General features: G+C 45.6%; 1 protein-coding gene across 3 annotated transcripts in view; it reads right to left on the bottom strand.

Moving 5' to 3' along the window:
- ZNF653 (zinc finger protein 653) overlaps positions 1-7,209 on the bottom strand; it is a 28,877-nt gene extending 21,668 nt beyond the window's left edge. The window contains exons 1-4 of one of the 3 annotated variants that reach the window (XM_082255486.1): positions 6,878-7,209; positions 5,236-5,279; positions 3,145-3,368; positions 1,542-1,965 (exon numbers count right to left, since the gene is read on the bottom strand). In XM_082255486.1, the coding sequence (XP_082111612.1) occupies positions 1,542-1,965; positions 3,145-3,368; positions 5,236-5,279; positions 6,878-7,149 (964 nt within the window). In that variant the 5' untranslated portion in view covers positions 7,150-7,209. Of the gene's footprint in view, positions 1-1,541; positions 1,986-3,144; positions 3,369-5,235; positions 5,280-6,877 lie in introns of all 3 variants that reach the window. The other 2 variants (XM_082255487.1, XM_082255488.1) reach the window with 2 other exon arrangements.
- Positions 7,210-17,513: the final 10,304 nt, after the last annotated feature.

Genomic DNA, 17,513 nt, shown 5'->3' with positions numbered 1-17,513 from the left:
GCCCGCACCCCCCCCCCCCCCCACTCCCAATCCCCCATTTAGGCAGTGAAAGAACTTCTCCCCCCCACTCACTTTCACAATGTAAAGAAAACGCAGCTGTGCGGGACTCTGCTGCATCAGTGATCTGTGAATGACTGGACTACAACTACCGACAGCCTTTGTGACTGTCGGCTTGTAGTTCTCTATGAACTACCATGGCACTGTTGAGCATTGTGGTAGTTCGTGGATTCTTGCTGTCAGTGTGAAACTGCCTGTCTGTACAAGGTACGGGCAGACAGCTTAAACGGACAGCGTGCAGGAGAGCTGCATGGGATCAATGATCTGCTGACCACTGCTGCAATGCTTTCCAGGCTCATAGCACAAAAAGAAAAAAAAATGCACATTTTTTTTGCTGGCAAAAAATTACCCAGCAAAAAAATGTGTATTTTTTATTTTTATTTAAAAGGTGAACTTATCCTCCAACACTTTAAGAGCCGGTCCACACTAGCGCGACTTGTCAGCCTGACAAGTCGTGCTCCCTCGCGGTCCATTGACCGCTACAGGACCCGTTCTAATAGGAGCGACACAAGTCACTCCGACTTAGAAAAAGGTTCCTGTACTACTTCGGGGCGACCTCGGAGCAACTTGCATAGACTTCCATTATGTGAAGTCCATGCAAGTCGCTCCGAAGTCGTGGTGCATGGTAATGCACAAGTCGACCCCGAAGTAGTACAGAGTCGTGTCGACCCAGTGTGAACCGACTAAGACTTCAGTGTAGGCCCACTTTAAAGAGAACCGGTCATTCCAGTAATGTCAGCACTGCCCTGGGTATTACAAATCTAGATTGCAATCCTGCACTCTTGCATAAAAGCCCAATGGTGGAAAATGTGAGAAAGGGAGTAAGCCCAGGTTCATATTATTGTGACAAGCGTCTTGCATGTAGGCAGCAACGGCCCCCTCCTTTTTTTAAAAATAAGTTTTGTCGCTTTGAACTGCATTCGTGCTATGGCACCATGCGGTTTGGTGTGCAAAGAAAACGCTGCGTTTGCTGATGTGTGAGGGTGCCACTAACAATTATTGGCACCTCTGAGCATCTGCTAAAGTGAAGAGCATTTCTCTGCAGGTCAGGAATGTGCATGTTCTTGCGTGCAATCTACAACTCGCAGATATATGAACCTAGCCTAAGGGCTGGTTCATACCAGATGGAAAGGTTCTGCTTTCTGCAGATGTGCACAAGTGCCATTCATTCCTAATGGCATTTCCACACATCTAGCTAATGCGAGTGCATTAGCAGCCACCAAAACATGGCTTTGTGTGGCGACATTTTAAAAATCTTGCCGGCAATACTTTGCGTGTGTTTCTGTGCATTTGGTAACTCACTTAAATTAATGAGCGGTCCAAAATACACCATGCAGAAAAGTGCAAAAACGCATGCACTAGGACACACATTTTATGGTGCGAACCAGCCCTAAGACAGTGTGAATAAAGGCATCTGATACTGTTGAGAAATCTAGCGCCTTTACCTATGACACTATTCCTATAAACATGATCCTGCAGGCTACCTGTCATGGTCACAGCACCACTCTGCTCCTCCTCTTGCTCCTCAATCTCTGTCTGTGTGAATGCGGACACGGCCTCAAGTGCTGTCCCAGTGCCTTCCTCTTCACTGCTCCCATCCGTCATGTTCAGCTGGATCCCCTCGGCTGCCAATGCCTCATACCCAGGTCCGGCAATGATAATGACTTGTGAGGGGCAGCCAGCAGCCACCACCTGTCCCAGAGCTTCCTGAGTCACTTCTTCAAAGAGTCCTCTGGCAGTGGGCCCAATGGGGACACACACTACTGTCTCTGCGTCATCCGTGCATGGAGCCTCCCCCTCAGTCACCTTCTCTGAAGGCTGAGAGTACACAGCTTCATCCGGCTGCTCCAAGTCTTGGCACGGTCCTGTGGACTGGGTCAGGGGGTTGGACCTGGACGAGTCATCTGACTCCGCTCCATCTTCATACCCTGTGAATGTTGAAACAAAGAAATGCAGTCAGAATAAATACTGCAGTAAATGGGCATAACGACACGTTTTTAACATGTTTTTAAATCATTCAAAAGGTACAGAATGGTGAAAATAAGTAACTTGCGCATATGAAGGCTTCCCTGTGTAGGAGCTTCCTGTAATAAAGACCGGTTACTGCTACTCTCTCTCCAAGTGCAGGGTGACTGGTCTTGTCTCCATCCCTTGCTGTAGTTTTCTGCAGGCAGCCTGTAGTGGGTGGGGCCTGTTGGGCCCCTCCCACTGCTCTGCTCTCTGCATAGGCTATGTATAGCACAATGATAATATTTCTGCTGGTTTTTCAAGGTAATATTTGTTTTTTTAAAGACATTTTCTGTACACAAAGTAGATTTATATCCTTTTGGCTATTGAGGAATGTATTTTATTTTGTGTCATTAGTACAGTGACATAGCATATTTTTTAGCACTGATCACTGTTGTAGTGTCACCGGTCCCCAAAATATGTCAAAAGTGTCAGTAAGTGTCCCGACTGTCCGGGGTAATATCGCAGTCCCGCTATGAATCACTGATCGCGCCATTACTAGTAAAAAATAAATAAAAATATCCCATGGTTTGTAGACGCTATAACTTTTGCACAAACCAATCAATTTATGCTTATTGGGATTTTTTTAACCAAAAATATGTAGCTGAATTCATATTGGTCTAAATTGATGAAGAAATTCGATTTTTTTTTCAATTTTTTATTGGCTGTGTTTTATAGCAGGAAGTAAAAAAATATTGTTTTTAATTTCTTTTTAAAATTGTCAGTTATTTTTGTTTATAGCGCAAAAAATAGAAAAAAAGCAGAGGTGATCAGATACAACCAAAAGAAAGCTCTATTTGTGGGGAAAAAAAGGACATGGATTTTATTTGGGTACAGTGTCGCATGGCCGCGCAATTGTTAAAGTAACGCAGTGCCGTATCGCAAAAAATGGCCCGGGGGGGGGGGGGGGGGGGCGGAGGTAAATCGTCTTGAGGTCAAGTGGTTAATGAAAGCTCTTTATTATTATACTGTAGCAAAAAACAGTCAACATTTGGATGTGTATTTTAACATCATTATGTTGTCTGTGGGCTGTCATGTCACTCTTATCAGCGTGTATCACACATATCACATTTAAAGGACAGTTGCAGTAAAGTCTACCTTACCCATTTGGTTTAGGGCCTTCAAAGGACATCGCAATTCCTGGTAAAAGTGGTGTCCTGCCTGGCACTGCCACACTGCCGTGGTAGATAAAAGGTCATCAGCGTTGAGCTCCGATAGGCCAGGCTCATGGGGGCAGTGGCTCTTGTGACCGCAGTACCATGTCACCAAACTGAGCAGATCGTTCACACAGCCGCGCTGTCCTGCTGACAAAGGATAGGAGCTTCTGTTACTTATCTCCTGTATGGCAGCAGCTTATACCGCTATACCGACAATAAATTTACATAAATCCAAAATCACTTCCAGTCCAGGCTTGAAGAAAAAAAAAAAAAACGAAAGTGAATGATCAAAAATTTTCTTTTTTTGATCTTCTGCTTTTAAAAGGTAAAGAAGAAATTTAGGGTCTTTTTGACCCCAGATCACTTCATTAAGAGGACCAGTTATCCTTCTATTACAAGGGATGTTTACATTCCTTGTAATAGGAATAAAAGTGATAAAAAAAACAATTAAAGTGATATTTATATTTTTTTTTTTTTAAATACCAAACATATTGTACTTACCTCTTCTGTGTGGTTGGTATTGCACAGGGCAGTCCAGATCCTCCTCTTCTATGGTCCCTCTTTGCTGCTCCTGGCCCCTCCCTCCTGTCGAGTGCCCCCACAGCAAGCAGCTTGCTATGGGGGCACCCGAGCCGAGCTGCAGCTCCGTGTGTCCATTCAGACACAGAGCTGCTGTTCGGCCCCATCCCCTCTCTCTCCAGATTGGCTAAATTACTTTGATTGAAAGCCACAGGAGCCAATGGCGCTCAGGCTGTGTCTCATCCAATCAGGAGAGAGAGTCCCGGGCGGCCGAGGGACTCGTGGACATCGCTGGAGAGAGAGGGATCTCAGGTAAGTATTAGGGGGTGCTGCGGAGGCTGCTGCACACAGAAGGTTTTTTATCTTAATTCATTGAAAGCATTAAGATAAAAAACCTTCTGACTTTACAACTCCTTTAAACTGACAGTGTAAAAATAAACAAAATTTAATTAAAGCATCCCCATCCCTCTTGCTCGTGCGCAGAAGCAAACGCATACGTGAGGTTCGCTCACATATGTAAAACGGTATTTAAAGCGGTAGTATATTAAAAAAAAAAAAAAATCCTGCAAGACAAAGGCATAATGAGCTAGTATGTATCGCATACTAGCTCATTATGAAATACTTACCTTAAAACGAAGCCCCGACACCGCTGTGGGGGCGGACATGATCCCTCGGCGTCTCTTCCGGGTTCAGCGGCTCCGGCGCTGTGAGTGGCCGGAGCCGCAATGGACGTCACCCGGCGCAGGGTTTTAACTTTCCAGCAACTTCCCGTCAAGGAACTCTGAAGGTCCGCCGGACCTTCAGAGCGCATGCCCTGCTAGCGTCAGCGGCTGCATGCAGTGCAAATATCTCCTAAACTGTGCCAGTTTAGGAGATATTAATTGTACCTACAGGTAAGCCTTATCAAAGGCTTACCTGTAGGTAAAAGTCACAAAAATCGGTATACTACCACTTTAAACCACATGTGAGGAGGTGTCACTGCGAACGTTAGAACGAGAGCAATCATTTTAGCGCTAGACCTCCTTTGTTACTCTAAAAAGGTAACCGGTAAAGGCGTCTATGGAGGTTTTTAAGCACCGTAGTTTGTCGCCATTCCTTGAACGGCCACAATTTTAAAGCGTGACACGTTAGGTATCTGTTTGCTGGTCATAACATCATCTTTCACATTAGACAAAAAATTGGGGTAACTATTGTTTGTTTGTTTTTTTCATTTATTAAAAAGAAAAAAAAAGTGTTTGCAAAACCGCTGCACAAATACCATATAATATAAAAAATTGCAACAATCGCCATTTTATTCCCTAGGGTCTCTGCTAAAAAGAACAAAAAAAAAAAGCATAATCTTTGGAGGTTAGAAGTAATATTCTAGAAAAAAATACTAATTGAAACTTGTAAACAAAAAGTGCCAGAAAAAGTCTGATCTTAAAGTGGTTAAAAACTACTGGAGTTCCTCTTTAACTACATCCCCCAATAATCACCCAGGCCAATGAACACGTACTATTCCTGTGCTGCGAGCCAGACTGACGATCCTCGCATGGCTTCCTGGAACACAAAAACACAGAAAAAATAAAAAAGTGTAAATAAAGTTTAATTTAACACCCAGTATGTACACATACACAAACATGCCAACATATTACATTTGGACCGACTATCGATAACATGGAAATTTCTAAATTAGCCAAACCAAACACCACCATGTAGTCGCGTCCTAAGAAAATGCGTTCGATTTATGTAGACGGCCCGAATTCTACTGGAAACGTGTCCAGATTTGAAAATATTAAGACGCGTTAGCTGGACTTGGGCTTTATTTATTTGCCACTGACTTAGGGCTCTTTCACACGGGCGGTCCGATCAGATCCGCCTGTCAGTTTTTCAGGCGGAAATGCAGCTCTATGGGGCAGCGGATGTCACCGGAGACACCTCCGCTGACACCCGCTGCCATCCGTATCCGATCCTGTCCGTGAAATCTGGACGGATGGAAACCCTATTTTTCCATCCGTTCAGGTATCGGATCGGATGAGAGCGGACAGGCGGTCCGCTCTCATCCGATCCCCCATAGAGAGCAGCGGGGGCTGAGACACCTCCCTCTCCGCACTGCAAGCGGAGACGGAGCTGTCATCCGCCGGCTCAGCGGGGATCGGCGGATCGATCCCCGCTGAGCAGCACGGATCCGCCTACGGAGGCGGACCGTGTGAAAGAGCCCTTAAGGAACATTAAAAATACCATGCCCATCTATGACAGGGTGACAACACTGCTGTGCACTTTCACTGCAAAGCATTGATTATCAGTGCAGACCCTTGGGGGGGTTGCCACTAGAGCCACCAAGGGTTGCCCACCCATGGCCACCAGGGATGGCAATCAGGACTCAGGGACCCTTTTAGTGCCGCCCATGATTGCCATCTGTCAGTGCGTCCCACCAGTGCCCATTATTGCCCACCAGTGCTGCCTATCAGTGCCCATCAATGCTGCATATCAGTGCCCATCAATGCTGCATATCAGTGCCCATCAATGCTGCATATCAGTGCTACCTATCAGTGCCTCATCAGTGCAGGAAAAAATGTATTTACAAAATTTTATAACAAACAAAATTTATTTTTTTCAAACTTTTTGGTCTTTTCTCATTAGTGTAGCAAAAAAGAAAAAACCTAGCGGTGATCAAATACCACCAAAAGAAAGCTCTATTTATGGGGGGAAAAAAAGACATAAATTTGGGTTAGGTACAGTGTTGCATGACCGCGCAATTGTCATTCAAAATGCAACTGCGCTAAAAGCTATAAATTAGCCTGGGCAGGAAGGGGGTGAAAGTGCCCGGTATGGAAATGGTTAATATATTGATTAGCATGATTATATTGAATGTTATTCTCTATTCTATAATCAGCCTGCAAATAATGAGCTCCACCTACTTGGTACATAGGACTGCCACCTCATCCCTGTAATCCAGGACACACATATATAATTACACAGGTTCTGGGATGGATAAAGGTGGTAATTACACTCACTTAGTGCATTATGTAATTATATAAGTGTGTCCTTGTGTACCGGGATGAGGTGGCAACCCTACCTGGTGCATGACTGGGTGATGGGCAGTGTGGGTCTCTCTCTCTCGCAGTGCATGCCGGGACACTCTCTGGTACTCTCACCCTCCTCGCTCCTCCAGCTCCAACAGGTAAGCGGCCAGCTTGGCGTCAGTCCAGGCCCCGCCCCCGCTCTCCGCCCCCTTCTCCCTCCGCTGCACCCAGGCTCCGTGCGCCTCTCCCAGGTACACCCGGCGGCAGTCGTACTTCTTCCTGGACTCCAGCCGGCGCCGCACCCGGTCCGTGTCCGTCAGCCGTGGCCTGCCCCGCACCTTCCTCCCGCCGCTGTCTTCATCGTCCTCGGAGGAGAGAGCCTCCGCCGCCACCGGCGTCGCCATCTTGCTACACCCGCGGTGACGTCATCACAGCCACTCCAGCAAACTTTATCAGTACTGACATTCCACCTACAAGGACAGAGGAGTCAGGGGACAGCTCACATTGGAGCTTTAGGTTTTATCTCCATGGTGTTATTTCACCTGATAGGGATAGTATGGAGGATGAACTCCACACAAATATTAAACCTGATTATAAAGTATTAGCTGGAGTTTGGTTTCAATTTGTTATTGTGTATAAATCTTCTAGAGCCGCACGATTCTGGATAAAATGAGAAACTATTTGTTTTGCCTAAAATAAAGATCAGGATTCTTGGCGTAACATCTTTCACATTATACAAAAGAAATTGGGCTAACTTTACTGTTTTATTTTTTTATTCTTTTCTTTTTTTTGTTCATTGAAGTGTATTTTCTCCCCCCCCCCCCCAAAAAAAAAGGGTGTTTAACCACTTTAAGACCAGAAGATTTTACCCCCTCTTCCTGACCAGGCCCTATTTTGCGATTCGGCACTGCGTTACTTTAACCACATCCCTGCCCGCCCTATAGCAGAATGACGGCGGGAAGGTGGTTGCATTATCCTGACCGGACGTCATATGACGGCGGCAGGATAATGCGCTCTGCGCGCCCCCCCCCCGGGGCGCGCAGAGCGGCGATCGGTGATGCGAGGTGTCACACTGACTCCCTGCATCTCTGATCTCGGTAAGCGAAAAAAAAAAAACATTAACTATCCAATTCTTTTTCAGGTTTTTTTTTTGCTAACTGATGCAAAAAAATTTTTTTAGGGTGGAACTCCGCTTTAACTAGGGCTTATTTTCGGGGTAGGGCTTATATTGCAGCCATCCTAGAAAACAGAGATAGTTCTTATTTTCGGGGTAGGGCTTATATTGCAGCCATATTAGAAAACGGAGATAGTTCTGATTTTCGGGGTAGGGCTTATATTGCAGCCATCCTAGAATTCGGAGATAGTTCTTATTTTCGGGGTAGGGCTTATATTGCAGCCATCCTAGAATTCGGAGATAGTTCTTATTTTCGGGGTAGGGCTTATATTGCAGCCATCCTAGAATTCGGAGATAGTTCTTATTTTCGGGGTAGGGCTTATATTGCAGCCATATTAGAAAACGGAGATAGTTCTTATTTTTGGGGTAGGGCTTATATTGCAGCCATATTAGAAAATGGAGATAGTTCTGATTTTCGGGGTAGGGCTTATTTTTGGGGAAACACAGTAGGTCTGCCTGAAAAAGAGACAGGCAGACCTGATTGGTCCGATCATGTGAAAGGGGCCTCAGGGGTTACACTGCCCTCATTTACACACCGATTTTCATCCTTTTGATCTAAAAGAGCAAAACGATACAATGTTTCTCTTTATCTTTCAGCGCTGAGCAATGTTGTGATAAACTTTGCCAGTTTTTTTTTTTCTTTGACAGCTGTGAGCAGAGAACCGCTCTGCACTGTTACATGAATCCTAGAAATGCCGGATAAAGATCGTGAGGGGGGTTGAAAAGAGGAGATCAAGATTTTTTAACAAATAATCGTGCAGCTCTAAAATCTTCTAGTACATCTAACACTCCCCTCCCTCAAACTGACAATGCTGCTGTCCAGTTGTGCCCCATGTGCTCCTTCATCCAGAGTTTGGGCACTCTAATACAGGAGGTGTGTTACTGGCCAGATCACCAGGTGACAACAGATAGAAAATAAGCCTAAAAAAAGAAAATGAATGCCAGCCACTGTATCTAACTGGTAAGCTGCATTATATTACATATTTAATTTGGGGTTTAATACTGCTTTAAAGTAATACTAAACCTAAAAATGCTTTTTTACCTTAATGCAATGTTTTCAGTTTCCCTGTGCCCCCCCCCCCCCTTCCCTGTGTGAAGGGGAAGAGAGGGGAGATAAGATCAGCACCGTGCATGGCTGCATCTATTCTCCCCTTCCTTCCTCTTTATACAGCATTCGAGCAGCATCGGGAGCCATTGGCTCTTGCTGCTGTCAATCAAATGCAGTGAAAATGTGGGGGGCGGGCCTAAGTCCCAGTGTGTAAGTCTAGGGATCGCGGCTCCATAGACGCATAGGTCGGGAGCGAGCACGCACCCTGTGTCCCTATACAAATGGCTTGCTATGGGGACACAAAAAGAAGAGGAGGAGCCAAGATCGCCACCGGAGACCTGAGAAGAGAAGGAATGGGGCTGCCCTGAGCAATACACTGCACAGAGCAGGTAAGTATAACATCATGTTTGTTATTTTAATTTCAGACTTTAGTAACACTTTAAGGATGTTCGTCTTCTCAATAACATATTACATATGACTATTTTCTGTTCCCATTTTCAACCAGCAGGTGGAGCGCTAGGCTTTTCACATATCCTTGAGGCTTACCTTATGTTTTGACAGAGTACAATAGCTCAAACTGAAATCTACACACACACTTTCATTCTTTGGATTTCAGGTCTGAAGTGAAGTCCTTGAACCCGGTGCAATATGTAATCTTGTCTTCGTTCCAAGGTGGATTTCAGGCTTGCATTCCCTGGTTCATACAATGCAATGCAGGTGCCTGTCCATAGTTTGCTGGATTGTACAGATTGCCCTGTAGCAGGGTGGATTTGATTTAAATCACTAGTAAAAAGTATTTTAAATCATAATTTTTAAAGAGCAACTGCCATCTCTGTCCCGCAGCAGCTCCTCCCCTGACCTGCTGTTCACTCCCCGACATTCCCACTCACTTTAATGGGACAGCTGGTGATGCGGCAGTGACACAATAAGGTGAGGGATGTGGCCGCAGCAGGTTAGTGGATGGCCGCTAACAGGCTCTGCCATGATGGATCTGAAATGAGAGGTGCTCTTTAAATTTAAGGACTCATTCTTGCTGGTAGTTAGTGTGAAATTGTGTGAATGCATCAATGCAGTGCATGTTATCTCAGTTTTCAGAGCTTGGATTCATTGAATGAGTTTACCAAAAATGTAAGTATTGCAGAATATACAGCCTCATGCTACATAACTAAGCTCCGCTTCATGCTGAATAAACCAAATTATTAATGTATATTAAATAGAAAACTATCTTTAGATACATTTTTGCTCCAAAAGCATTTTATTAAAATAAATCTGCTAAAACAAAAAAAAAAAAAAAAAAAAATCAGATTTAAATAAAAAGAAAAAAAGATCAGATTTAAAAAAAAAAAAAAAATCATTAATTTTTATCCACCCTGCCGTGTAGGATAGTTGAAGGGCAACGGTCCTTATCCACTGAGAGAAGGACTGCCCAGATGTTGAAGGAGAAAATCCAAGACTGCACAGAGACACTGGAGTCACTGCATGACATGGGGTGCACTGGAGTTGCTAGATAACAAGGGGCACAATGGGGTCACTAGATGACACATGGAGTACTGGAGTGACTAGATGAGGTGTACACTGAAATCACTAGATGACACAGGGGTGCATTGGAGTCACTAGATGACACGAGGGGCACTAAAATTACTAGATGACACAGGGGTGCACTAAAGTCGCTAGATGACATGGGGGCGCAATGGAGGAGTGACTAGATAATACAGGGTGCACTAGAATTACTAGATGACACGGGGGCACAATGGAGTGACTAGATAATACAGGGTGCACTGGAGTTGCTAGATGACACGGGGGGCACACCGGAGTCGCTAGATGACACGGGGGGCACACCGGAGTCGCTAGATAACAAGGGGGCACAATGGGGTCGCTAGATGACACGGGAGTACTGGAGTGACTAGATGACACATGGAGCACTGGAGTAATTAGATGAGATGGGGTGCACTGGAGTCACTAGATGACACGAGGGGCACCAAAATTACTAGATGACATGGGGGTGCACTAAAGTCGCTAGATGACATGGGGCACACTGAAATCGCTAGATAACACAGGGGCGCAATGGAGTGACTAGATAATTGGGGCGCAATGGAGTGACTGGATGACACTGGGTGCACTGCAGTCGCTAGATGACATAGGGAGTACAATGGGGTCACTAAAAGACACAGGGGTGTACTGGAGTGACTAGATGACACAGGGAGCACTGGAGTCACTAGATGAGAGGAGTAAACTGGAGTCACTAGATGAGACAGGGGAGCACTGGAGTCACTAGATGACACGGATAGTCTACAGACGGGTATGGTGCCAGCTGATTGGAAAAAAGTCAACGTGGTACCAATATTTTAAAAAGGGCCGAGATATATCCCGGGTAACTATAGGCCGGTCAGCCTAGCATCAATAGTCTGCAAGATTTTGGAGGGGATGTTAAGGGACCACCTACAAGACTTTAGTAATGAAAACTGTATTATCAGTAGTAATCAGCATGGATTCATGAAAAATCGTTCTTGCCAGACCAATCTATTAACCTTCTACGATGAAGTGAGCTGCAATCTAGATAAAGGAAAGCCTGTGGATGTGGTGTATCTGGAATTTGCAAAGGCATTTGACACCGTTCCCCACAAATGCTTACTGTACAAACTAAGGAAGGTAGGTATGGACCATAAGGTGAGTACCTGGATAGAGAACTGGCTCCAAGGGCGAGTTCAGAGGGTGGTGATAAATGGGGAGTACTCGGATTGGTTGGGTGTGGAAAGTGGGGTCCCCCAAGGTTCTGTCCTGGGGCCAATCCTGTTCAATTTATTCATAAATGACCTAGAGGATGGGGATATCTAGCACAATCTCAGTATTTGTGGATGATACTAAACTAAGCATGCCAATATCTTCTGGGCAAGACGTGGAAACCTTACAAGCGGACCTGAACAAAATAATGGGGTGGGCAACTACATGGCAGATGAGGTTTAATGTTGAAAAATGTAAGGTAATGCACTTGGACATCAGAAACACGAAAGCAAGCTACTCACTAGAGGGGGAACCTCTGGGTGAATTTAAGATGGAAAAGGACCTGGGGGTACTGGTAGACAACAGGCTTGACAGTGGTATGCAATGCCAAGCCGCTGCAAACAAAGCCAACAACATACTGGCATGTATAAAAAAGGGGATTCACTCCAGAAATAAAGAAATTATTCTCCCACTCTACAAGACTCTGGTCCGGCCACATCTGGAGTATGCTGTCCAGTTCTGGGCACCGGTCCTCAGGAAGGATGTGCTGGAACCGGAGAGAGTCCAGAAAAGGGCAACAAAAATAATTAGGGGAATGGAGGACATCAGCTATGAGGAAAGACTACAAGCATCAAACTTATTCTCTCTGGAGAAAAGACGCTTGAGGGGGGATATGATATCAATGTACAAATACTGTACTGGTGAGGACCCTAGCATAAGGAACAAACTTTTCAGAGAAAGGGAATACAATAAGACACGTGACCACTCGCTAAAACTAGAGGAAAAACGGTTTAACCTTAAAATACGTAAGGGGTTCTTCGCTGTCAGAGCAGTAAGGATGTGGAATTCTCTTCCACAAGCAGTCGTATCAGCAGGGAGCATCGATAGTTTCAAAAAACTATTAGATGGGCACCTTAAAGACCACAACATACAGGGGTATACAATGTACGGTTAACAGCAAACACACACACACATCATAGGTTGAACTGGATGGACTGATGTCTTTTTTCAACCTCACAAACTATGTAACACAGGGCGCTGAAATCAATAGATGACACGGGGCGCACTGGGGTCACTAGATGAGACAGGGGCGTACTGGAGTGACTAGATGACATGGGGTTCACTGGAGAGACTAGGTGAGACAAGTACAATGGAGTCAAGATGACACAGTGAGCACTTGGGGACACCAGAGGCTGGAAACAGACACTGAGGACACAGGGGATACAGATAAAAAATCAGTACCACCCCGTCTCAGCTTAAGTGTAGCAACATGCTGTTTGACAGCCAAACCATGTTTCACGTCATAATTTAGAGCAGTGGGAATCAGGAGAGCTTTCTACTAAATGCCCATGGTGCCGGCACTCTGGGTGAAATCTTGAAGTGCGGGTGTTTGCGCGCTGAATCCCTTGAGAGGCGAGTGTGACGCTTGGTGCAAGAGTACAGAACAGAGTATTGGTATTTAACCCACGCCTTGGAATCTCCCCTGCCTAGGTACAGTTGTGTTGAAAATAATAGCAGTGTGTTCAATAAAGTGAGTAAAGCTGAAAATCCTTTATAATAGCTTTTATTTCTATACATACAAATGCATTGGGAACACTGCACCGTCTATTCCAAATCAAAATATGAAGAAAAATGTTTTAACTGTTATCACTTTACAGAAAGTGAAGAAAAAGGAATATCGGGCTCCTCCAAAAAAATAGCAGTCTACAACTCAAACATTAAGGCCCCATGGACACAGGGCATTTTTGCAGCTGCTGTTAGGAGCATCAGACAGTTTTTTTTGCAGCTTAAAAACGCCCCTCCATGTTATTCTATGGCCTCATGCACACACAGGGCTTTTAGGAGCTCCAAGTGCCATAGGGGTTTTTAAGCTGCAAAAAAAAACCCAGGACCAGTGCGTTCTGGAGCTACAGCGCCAAGCTGTAAAAACATCTGACGGTGCTAAAGGCTGAATAACGTTGCTTATACAACGTTAGGCCATGTTATACGTTTCTTTTTTTTATGTGAAAATCAATGGTTCCCTCTGGGAGCCTATTCATTTGAAAGGAAGGCGCATCGCAAGTCGGATCAGGATGTGACTTGCGGTCTGAGAATCTTGAGGGGGAACTCCACACCAAACTGGTAAAAAAAAACAGCGTGGGGGTCCCCCCCCAGGCCCTTTGGGTCTGGTATTGATTTTGAGGGGAGCCCCACGCCGAAAAAAACAGCGTGGGGTCCCCCCCAAAATCCATACCAGACCCTTATCTGAGCATGCAGGCCAGGAAAGGGGAAGGGACGACCATACCAGGCCACAAGCCCTCAACATGGGGGGTGGGTGCTTTGGGGCAGGGGGGGCTCTGCACCACCCACCCCAAAGCACCTTGTCCCCATGTTGATGACAAGGGCCTCTTCCCGACAATCCTGGGAAGTGATTGTGGGGGTCTGCGGGCAGGGGGCTTATCGGAATCTGGAAGCCCCCTTTAACAAGGGGGCCCCCCCAATCCTGGACCCCCTCCCTATGTGAATGGGTATGGGGTACATTGTACCCCTACCCATTCACCCCATAAAAGGCAGTGTATGTAAATAACGACAGGAGACGCTTTGAAAAGTTTATTAAAAATCTTCATCCAGTCTTCTCCCCTCCACTCTTATGCCCTCCGCTGTTCTCCCCTACACTATTCTTCTTCCTCTGGTCCTCCTCCGACGATGTCTCCGGTGATTATGCCGGCTCCGGGTCTGCGCAGCTGGTTATATAGCCATTAGGGGCGTGGCCTCCCTGTGACATCACCAGGAGAACACGCCCCTTTATGTCACAGATGACATAAACAGGAATGGTAAAATACCACTGATGAGCCATGTTTTTTACTTTAGCTGTGGAGGCAGAGACCAGGGGTGTAAACATGCCACAGTGCTTTGCTTCATGGCTGTGGCAGGAATTATACCCACTATCGCTTTCAGCAGGCATGGCGCCCGCTGAGCACAACCCATTCAAGTGAATAGGGCCGCTCTGCAAGCACCCTGCAACCATGTGCAATGCATGTGATTGTGTCACACTAGTGTGGGATTTAAGGGGTTAATGCAAGCTGTGAGAAGGTGATGCAACAGCTCCTCACAGCTTATCAAATGCTCTCTAAAGAGCAATCCGAATGTGGATCACCGTTTAGAGATCAAACCACATGTGAACGAGTCCACATTGTTATTCTTTGAAAAGAGAAAAAAAACATATGTATACCGGTCAGTCATAATACCTGCTGTGATCCAATCACAATCTTTATTGACAGGTTGCACAAATCTCTTAAGGCCAACTTGATGAATTCCATACAGCAAGATTTTCATGTTTTCCCAAAGCTAAGCTGATAAATATGACATCACATCGGCACTGATGTCAATATAGATGAAGTGTAACACAAAGCAATCCCCTCCAGTGTGATGAATAGAGACTCTTCCTTAAAGCGGTTGTAAACCCTATAAAAAAAAATAAATAAAAAAAAAAAACCTGCAAGACAAAGGCATAATGAGCTAGTATGCATAGCATACTAGCCCATTATGTGTAACTTACCTTAAAACGAAGCCCCGACACGGACCCCCGGACATCGCTGCGGGCGCTTCCATGATCCCTCGCCGTCTCTTCCGGGTTCGGCGGCTCCGGCGCGCTGATTGGCCGGAAGAGACGGCTCCGGCGCGAAGATTGTCCGGAGCCGCGATGATGTCACTCCCGCGCATGTGCGCGGGAGTGATTTTTCCAGCAAGCTCCGGCAAACATAATTGAAGGTCCCCCCGGACCTTCAGAGGGCATGCGCCGCTCGCGCGAGCGGCTGCATGCACTGTAAATATCTCCTAAACCGTGCCGGTTTAGGAGATAATTATTTGTACCTACAGTTAAGCCTTATTATAGGCTTATCTGTAGGTAAAAGTGTCAAAAAGCGGGATACTACCGCTTTAAAGTGGGAGTAACTCCCATGGACTAATTTTACCTATAGGAAAGTCTATGGGTACAGTAAATATTTAGGAGATATTTACTCATAAATCCGCTTGCGATGTCACCGGCGCATGCGCACTGACAGAACGGCATACCGTGCCATTCCTTCGGAGCCCTGTGCCGTGAATGGCAGGAGTGACATCATCAGGGCTCGTCCAATCAAAGGACCGGAGTCTGCCAACCCAGAAGAAAGACTGGGTGAAGATGGAAGCCCTGTCAGCGGTGACAGCGCGCTGCTGGAGGGCTTAATTTTAAGGTAAGTTTCACATAATGTGCTAGTATATGATGCATACTAGAACGTAATAACTTTACCTTGCAGGTTTAAAAAAAAAAAAAAAAGAAAAGAAAATGGCGGTTTACCACTGCTTTAAAAGCCAGGCCGAGCCTTGTTTGATCAGTATGGGCGATGCAAAGATTTGAAATTATTCCGCTCAATAACCTTTAAAGCCAGTAGCAATGTCCTATTTTAGGACTCCAGCCAAAACATTTATTCTAGTTTTGTAGAGTGAAGAAAGGTTTGAACATACCAGTCCTTCTTTATTGCTGTCTATGTCTGTATTGGGGAGATTTTCCTTCACTTCCTGTCCCAGAAACAGAACTGGAAAGGAGGAGCAATCTCCTAAATGCTAGGGGGAAACCTCCCCATTTGACGTCTGATGAACAGGTGTCCTCAGCTGGAAGATTTCCCCTCTATTACTGTCCCATGACAACAACTGCAACATATAAGATTTCCTCTAACCTTCTATACTGCTAATAATAGCCACAAGCAAAAAAAAACAAAAAAAAAACAAAAGGGGGGATGGCAACCTCTTAAAAAGGGCCAGATACAGCAGTAAGTAATCAGTTTAAACTTTCTAATATTTTCCACATATTTCCAAAATTATCACAAAAAAAAAAAAAGGTTTGAGCTAGAGTTCATCATTAAAGGATTTGTGAAGGCAAGAAGGTTTTTTATCTTAATGCATTCTATGCATTAAGATAAAAAGCCTTCTGTGTGTAGCAGCACCCTAGCACCCCTCAGATGAGCCCCGTCTGTATCCAACGATGTCCGTGAGTCCCTCAGCCATCCAGGACTCTCCCTCCCGAATGGCTGAGACACAGCAGCGGCACCATTGGCTCCCGCTGCTGTCAATCAAAGTCAGTTAGCCAATCAGGAGAGAGAGGGGGTGGGGCCGAACAGCAGCTCCAAGGATACAAGGAGCTGCAGCTCAGCTCAGTTGCCCCCATAGCAAGCTGCTTGCTGTGGGGGCACTCAACAGGAGGGAGGGGCCAGGACCACCAAAGAGGGACCCGAAAAGAGGAGGATCCAGGCTGCTCTGTGCAAAACCAACCGAACAGAGGAGGGAAGTATAACATGTTTGTTATTTAAAGAAAAAAGAGACTTTACAATCACTTTAAAATTCCCTCTTACCACCTTTTTGGAAAATAATCTAAAAGAACAGCTAGTAGTAGTTGGTCACATTTAGCTAGACTTGCTCTGTAATGTTGTTTCTAGCTTCTGCAAACCACTTCTTCAGTTCCAATAAGAGTCGGTTCACACTATGGCGACACGACTTCGGGGGCGACTAATGAAGTAGCCGTGCACCGCGACTTCGGTGCGAATTGCACGGACTTCACATAATGGAAGTCAATGCAATTTGCTCCGACTTCGGTCAAAAGTAGTGCAGGAACTATTTTCTAAGTCGGAGCGACTTGAGTCGCTCCTATTGGAATGGATCCCATAGCACAGAATGGAGCACGACTTGTCAGGCGACCAAGTCGCCTGACAAGTCGCGGTAGTGTGAACCGGGACTAAGTGTCATGGACACACCTCCACCCTTACATCCACACAGGTAGCAGACACCTTAGTCCCCTAGATGTTTGGCAA

The sequence above is a fragment of the Pelophylax lessonae genome, assembly GCF_965119305.1.
Source record: "Pelophylax lessonae genome assembly, chromosome: 4".
NCBI lineage: Eukaryota > Metazoa > Chordata > Amphibia > Anura > Ranidae > Pelophylax > Pelophylax lessonae.
Note: the sequence above shows the minus strand (reverse complement) of the source record. Positions and strands in the feature narration are given on the sequence as shown.